General features: G+C 36.2%; 1 protein-coding gene across 3 annotated transcripts; it reads left to right on the top strand.

Moving 5' to 3' along the window:
• Positions 1–476: 476 nt before the first annotated feature.
• Positions 477–6,091, top strand: LOC107774639 (superoxide dismutase [Cu-Zn]). 3 transcript variants are annotated; one of them, XM_075229480.1, is made up of 9 exons: positions 539–655; positions 1,039–1,139; positions 2,583–2,671; positions 2,753–2,854; positions 2,939–3,034; positions 3,400–3,431; positions 3,513–3,588; positions 5,382–5,435; positions 5,877–6,091. In XM_075229480.1, the coding sequence occupies exons 3-9, from the start codon at positions 2,596–2,598 to the stop codon at positions 5,897–5,899; spliced, it is 459 nt and encodes a 152-aa protein (XP_075085581.1). In that variant the 5' UTR covers positions 539–655; positions 1,039–1,139; positions 2,583–2,595; the 3' UTR covers positions 5,900–6,091. The 3 variants fall into 3 exon arrangements, with proteins under 3 accessions (XP_016449721.1, XP_016449723.1, XP_075085581.1); XM_016594235.2 differs by lacking the exon at positions 1,039–1,139 and having other exon boundaries at positions 477–655; XM_016594237.2 differs by lacking the exon at positions 1,039–1,139 and having other exon boundaries at positions 504–655; positions 2,560–2,671.
• Positions 6,092–7,018: the final 927 nt, after the last annotated feature.

Here is a 7,018-nt window from a genome sequence, read left to right as displayed (position 1 = left end):
GACAAGGTTCAAGCTTATATGACATCGAATCATGATGCGAGGTTAGATTGCCAGGTTCGTGATCCCAAGACCGATCGAGATCGGCCGATATTAAGATCGAGATCGGCCGATATTAAGATCGAGATCGGCCAAGATTGAGACCAAGCTAAAAAGAGATCGAGCGAGACCGAGGAAGGTTTATCGAGCCCGAAGACAGAAAATCGGAATATCCGCAATGGGGCTCGAATCACGGTAGAAATCCCGGCACATATCAAGAAAATGCCAATAGAATCATAATATTCACTTACTAATTTTTTTTGAAAATCTCACAATCGTGGGGGAAAATACAACTAGTGTAGAAAAAAAGGAAGAAAAAGAAGAAGAAGAGAGAAATTGGAGAATTTTATTACTGTCTCATTTTGACTACTGACATTCTAGATAATTCGTAACGTGTGAATTCGACTTATACCAGAGCACGTAGAGCTAGTTGGCAAAATGAATACACACACTGCCCACCTACCACACAACAGGTCAGAGAGGTCAGTCCATTTCTCCAATAAAAACACACTGATTTCACTTCAATCTGGCCATTTCCATCATATCCAACTTCTCAGTATCGCACGCAGATTGGAATTCTCTCTCTCTCTCTCTCTAGCCATTCAAGGGGTTCCCTGAGGTAAATTCATTCTCTTTCTCTTTTTCTTCTTCAAAAATTTCTGAATATATATTTATTTAATTTTTCCTATTTATGTGAGTATTCGATGTTTGACTTTTGTCTATTCATTCGATTCATTTTTGCTTGATTTTCACGCTGATCGGTATCACTAGGCTAACTTTGGATTTGATCCTGATACTGTTCGTATCTCTTTATGATGAAATATTGGATTCAACTTCGGATATAGCAGATCTAGAGTGTTCTAGAACTTTCTCTTTTTAACCGTGTCGTGTCTGCGGTGTGAGCTAATTTTTCTGTGGTTAATGATTGTTGAATAAACGTAGGTGTATTAAGATTTCACCTTGCGAAGATTCTGTCTCTGATGTGTGGTTCGATCTAATTAGGTTTGGTTACTCTGATTCAAGAGGAGTATTTGCCTTTTCGAGCGTGTGATTGTCTGCTGGAGTTTAGGAGTGACGCACAGGCATTTCTTGTAAAAAAGATTGTATGTAAAACTAGTGGGGGAACCAGAAATTGATATGAAAAAAATACAAGAGTGACACCTACGACTTGAACCTGTGAAATAAAGCAATTTTTGAATCCTCTTTACCACTGCAATAGAGTCTTTCCTTATATCAAGGGGATTTTAATAGTTAATATATATCCAAAAAATTCAATTCTTGCCCTATCTGCACAAACCCTCTTGCCTCAGCTTTAGCTCTGTCCCTATGTAAAACGTATCACCTGCGTGTTGCGCGCGATTGTATCCTGCTGTTAAAAATTGTTTACTGCCTTTATTTGATGGCTCTAGGATTAGAAAACAATTTCTTTTTTCTTTTTTTCCTTTTGTTCTTGTTCTGTTTTTCGCGAGTATTTGAATTATGAGAGAATTGTTTTTTTCTTTTTGGTTGTTTTGGAGCGAATCAGAGTATTTTGTGAATGTTTGGGGTAAATGATCCATTGTTTAGTGTTCTATAAAACAAAATTTGTGTTTTCTTTACTTTGTTTTATTTCCAACAAATAGTAGTTTTTTATAGTGGTGGTGCCCGTTCCAGTTTGTGTGCACCTCGACTATTACATAGAGTACCGACTATCTCCCTCCGGTATAGGTATTGTGTAACTTTGCTCTCAAATAGTTAGACAGATTGGGAAAGAATTACCTAGCATTTGTTTGTGTTTGTTGGGATTTGAACCATCCAGTGTTATTAAAAGCAAAAAGCGCAAAAAAACTCTAACGTCTGTTGGGGCTTTAAGCGCAAAGCACAAATAATGTGTGAGCTTTAATGAAAAAAGGCGCAAATGGAGAAAAATAACAAATATGTATGTGTAGTCCAAGATTATATTTATAAGCATGAATACCAAATATATGGACAAAGAAATTGAAGAAAATTTATTGTAAAGTGAAATATCAATTGCTTAGTGTCTCTCTTCAAGATTACGCTCATTGGCAAGAAAAAGTATGTCTTAGAGCCTTGATGACAACACTGAAGCGCCTGCTAAGCGAGGCGAAGCGCTCAACATGTTTTGAGCCTCGCTTCAGGGCTTAAGCGCGCCTTTGACTGCTATGTCACTCCTTGGGTGCTATTTCCGGAAAGACAATTTTGGCTTGTTTGGAATTGTAAGCAAACATGTCGAAGTGTTCTTGAATTCCCTCTTTTAAATATTCAGGCTAATATGGTTGAGATGAAGAAATGGAGTACCTCACATTTTGGTTGTCACTTTATCTGATAGCTTGCTTTCGAGATGAAATGTAAATTATCTGGCTTGTGACTGAAGTCTTGTTTAACTGATTGTCTGAACGCAATTTTCAATTTGTAAGTTCAAACTTGTTTATGGGGTGTTGTCTGTCATCTTATGAAGGAAGTTGCATATTAAACTATTGATGTGCTTTGTATTGGCTCTTATACGTGTTATCTTGATAACAGACTCTTGTATCATAATTTTCTAGATCACATACAAAAATGGTGAAGGCCGTTGCCGTCCTTAGCAGCAGTGAAGGTGTTAGCGGCACCATCTTCTTCACTCAAGATGGAGACGGTAAGTTTAACTTTAATGACAGTAAAATGGTTTATTACTGCACTTATCATGGGTGATCTCTAATTGATGAAATATATACAGCACCAACCACAGTTACTGGAAATGTCTCTGGCCTAAAACCCGGACTTCATGGCTTCCATGTCCACGCCCTTGGTGATACCACAAACGGCTGCATGTCAACGGGTAATTTTATCTACTGAAGAAGGGGACAGAGAAATTAATTCTAGACCATTTTTCATTTTGGATTTCTTCCCTGTAAACCTGCAGGACCACATTACAATCCTGCTGGTAAGGAGCATGGTGCTCCTGAAGATGAGGTGCGTCATGCTGGTGATCTTGGTAACATCACAGTTGGAGAAGATGGTGAGCATTCCTTGTTTAATAATTGAAACTGAACCTCATTAAGTTATCCTTATTTTATTTCAAATAAAAAATCTGCAATTCGGAGACTAATTATCTTCTATTGCCTAGTGGGTTTTGGTTTGACATGGTGTATAGTGGTAACCCCCTGCTTTGTAAGCTCATTCCACTGCAGTAAAGGTTTACCCGTTATTCTATATCTAGAAAAACTTAAGTATTTTGCACGATGAAGCCAAAATTGATTTCAAAGATGTCATTGCCTGAACCCCCCCCCCCCCCCAACCACCACCACACACACACACACACAAAAAATCCTGTTTCAAATTAGTTAGCATTGCTAATGATGCAATCGTTGCAAAAAATTTCAGGTACTGCCTCTTTTACTATTACCGACAAGCAGGTAAATTTCTTTGTTGAATTCTAAGCTTTAATCTTGTTCTACTCTTGTTTCTGAATTGATAAGCAACCCGAAGTTTTGCAGATTCCTCTTGCTGGTCCACAATCCATCATTGGAAGAGCTGTGGTTGTTCATGCTGATCCTGATGATCTTGGAAAGGGTCAGTTCCCCAACTCCAGCATCTAATACTTATAATGAGCTAGGATGGCATACTTTTATTTAGTATAGGAGAAATGTGGAAGACAAAAGAGACTGAAGAAGTAAGAGACAAATATGACCTTGATATTCAGCTTTTGATTTAAGATTGCGGCCAACCTTCAACTCTAGTCCGTAGTGCTTGACACATGATTTTACCTAAACTTTTACGTCATGTTTTTCTTAATGGGTCAATTTAGAAGATTCGGTGTAGTTATTGAAAATATTACAGATCTGAGAAAAGAAGTCCAAATGTGATTGTTTGTGTGATATGTTCTAGGCTAATTTTGAAGAAAATGATGAAGGTTAATTTAAAGAAGACTAGGCAAAGTGAAAAAAAGGGCTCCAATCTAACCATGATCACACTAGTAAGGATCCACTTTTATCTTTTCCACATCTCCCCACGATCCATAAGATCTCATCTTTTTCTTCCTTCGATGGATTTGCCACTCTGTTTATTGAGTAGAAATAGAAAGCCAGGTAATTGCTGTCTCGAAAATTAAGTGGGAGGTTTGCATTTCTACGTGATGTTCAATCTCCTCAAAGAATTAGGATGTGATCTCTATACATGCCCTCTTGGAATGGATTGGTGTTACTTTATTTTTTAATGACAAAGAAATCCCTGAGGGCAGGTGGCACATGGTTCGTAATTCGGTGGTTAATCGGCCTGTGCTCTATCCATCTCCATTCAAATATCAGGCCTTTGCATATGCAGAGTTCGTCCCCGTGATGTGCGCCTAACCAACACATCATGTGTTGCGCTCTTACCACTAGTCCAAAGCCTTGGGTTCAGGGATGAATTGTTGTTATCCAAGTTTTATTTTGAACTTAAATCTGGAAATAGGACAGTTTATGGACTGTGTCCATGCGATGTGGGGTGGATGGAGATAAGTGGGTCAGATTGCTAAGATACTAACTGCCAAACCCAATTCTTAAGTTTCTTTTTGGACGTTGCTCTAGAAATTCTTTTTCCATGTTACTTGTTTTGGTTACCATTTAACCATGTCTCTCTCTCCCTCTCCTTCTCCCTCTCTCTCTCTCTCCCCTTGTCTATATAGTACAAAAACCTAGTTACTTGAATGCAGTCAAGAGAACAAATTCTGATTAATTCGACAGTGATGCAAAGAGAGATGATCTGATGAGAGAACGAGAGGGATGAGTTTTGATTTTAGCCGGAAACTGGGACTTCTAGTAGCTTGAAAGAAAGGTGGACTGAGAGAATATATTACAATGATAAGTTATTGACTTCTCTTTTTGCCTGTAGTTTAGTCGTTGCGAGGCTTTTCCCTCTAAAATTGCTAACTAAACAATTGATGATTGAGGCTGGACTAGTACCCATAGGTTAAACAAAAGTTTTTTTTTTCCTTTTAATGTGTTTGTATACTCAGCGTGGTTGGAGAAAGGAAACTGTCCCCCAGTTTGCAAAGTGTGAGGTGACATGCAAATATTCGAAGAGGATGGTCAGGATTACCAAATATCAACTTGTTTTAGAAAATAGAAGGTAGGGAAGTTGACTATAGTTGCAAATGAACAAAATGGTCATATGATGATTTGAGGATTATGGACCTTTTTTGCTGTATTTTGGTACGAAGCTCAGTATTTGCACGCAAAAGAACCTGGTGCCTGGTGTAGGAGCATCAAAAACCCTTTCATGGAATAAAAAGATGATAGGGTTGAAATATAGTGTACTTTTCGTAACATATTTATTACTCACTTTTACTTAATTTGACATAAAAATTTGCTGTTGTGCTGTTTTAGGAGGACACGAACTCAGTAAAGCCACTGGAAATGCTGGTGGAAGGGTTGCTTGTGGTAAGTATTAATTGTCTAACGTCACTTACCTTCTGGAACTTTATTCGTTCTCTATGTGGCTCATTTGCTTTTAGTCATTTCAGTTATGCTTCGTGGTTACATTGATCAACTATTGATTGTTAGCTATAGTCATTAGTTCAATCTGTGTTTTACCAAATGATTCTTTTAGGCTAGTTGTTTTTCATTAGTGTTGCAAATAATTTAGAGAAAAGTTGTTGGCGATGTGTGCCTAGTCATGGGATAACCATGAACAAGCAAAATAGAAGCATAAAAGATTCTTTTGCTTTCAAATTTAAGTTTAACATTAGCCAATGTGCTTTCAATTGGACAACTTTGAATCATCTGCTTTGTTGAGAATGAAAATAGAGAATCATATTGGCCATCCTGGTTTTGCCCTTAATTGTGTTAGTAGTAACATGTGGGTATTGTCACTCTTGTCAGGTATCATCGGCCTCCAGGGTTAATTACTCATGTGCCGTTAAGATTCTCAGCTACTAGTGGAGGGTATCTTGGAATAAGGTTTCATTGCAACTGTTGACTAGCGTTGTTTTCTATGTTTTATCATGTGATACCTTTTGTTTTCAGTGTGTGAGTTGTACTAGTTTTTGCCAACACAACATTAACCGTAATAAAACATAGTCCATTAGCATTGCTTATTTCTTAAATTTGAATATTGTCATTTCAATTGAATGGTTTCGTAGCTAGACAATTCATACTGATGGAAATCAGAAGTGCTTTTGAAAAAAATACTTTTGGAGAGAACTAGTTTGTGTTTGGCCAATTATTCTGAAAAGTACTTTTGAGTAATAATTTGTGTTTGGCCAAGTTTTTCAAAAAGTGTTTTTAAGTATCAAATTACGAATAAGGACATGAATAGATTTACTTAATAGTTAATATTATAAGTAAATAAATAATTTTAAAAATTTGTTATTACAAGCAATAATTAAATCTTTTCATTTTATTTAAGTAAAATATGAAAATAAAATTTAAAAGTACTTAATTCTTTTAATATAAGTTAATATATTAAAAATCATTCAACAAATATAAATTCACACCTAAAGTCACTATATATTAGAAAACTATCCTAAAAATAATAAGAAATATTTATACATTAATATTCTAAGTATTAGGTTTAACGATTATTTTGGTATATATTATATTTTGTTAATGATATTTTTGGTAAGAAGAAAAGTCAAAACTTGAAAAGAAGTTACTTTTTTTCTGCTTCTCAAAAAATATTTTTGCTTCTTTTCAAAAGTATTTTTTCCCCCAAAAAAAAACTTGCCAAACACCTAAGTTAGGGAAAAAAAAAAGTGCTTTTGAAAAAAAAAATATTTTTAGCTTCTTGAGAAGCTTGGCCAAACAGGTTGTGTGAATATGAGTTAAAGATGGCAAATGGAAATATACAGACATTTTAAGCACTATATAGTTTGTATTTTAACTTGTTTCTCCGCTTGCCTTCCACCATTTCATGACGTCTCAGCTGGGCTAAAACCACTTCAAAATTCCTTGTCATTGCTTGCTACATTGCCCGGCGGGAACATTTTCATTGAAATCCCTGATATGAATATAATTGCTTACCA

This window comes from Nicotiana tabacum, chromosome 14, assembly GCF_000715075.1.
Source record: "Nicotiana tabacum cultivar K326 chromosome 14, ASM71507v2, whole genome shotgun sequence".
NCBI lineage: Eukaryota > Viridiplantae > Streptophyta > Magnoliopsida > Solanales > Solanaceae > Nicotiana > Nicotiana tabacum.
This window is presented reverse-complemented; position numbering and strand designations above follow the sequence as displayed.

Excerpts from the sequence above, each read along its gene's own strand:
- LOC107774639 (XM_016594235.2), top strand. The coding sequence starts at position 2,596 with ATGGTGAAGGCCGTTGCCGTCCTTAGCAGCAGTGAAGGTGTTAGCGGC. Across the intron at positions 2,672-2,752 it reads CTTCACTCAAGATGGAGACG|CACCAACCACAGTTACTGGA; the intron begins GTAAGTTTAACT and ends AAATATATACAG. Across the intron at positions 3,035-3,399 it reads CATCACAGTTGGAGAAGATG|GTACTGCCTCTTTTACTATT; the intron begins GTGAGCATTCCT and ends AAAAAATTTCAG.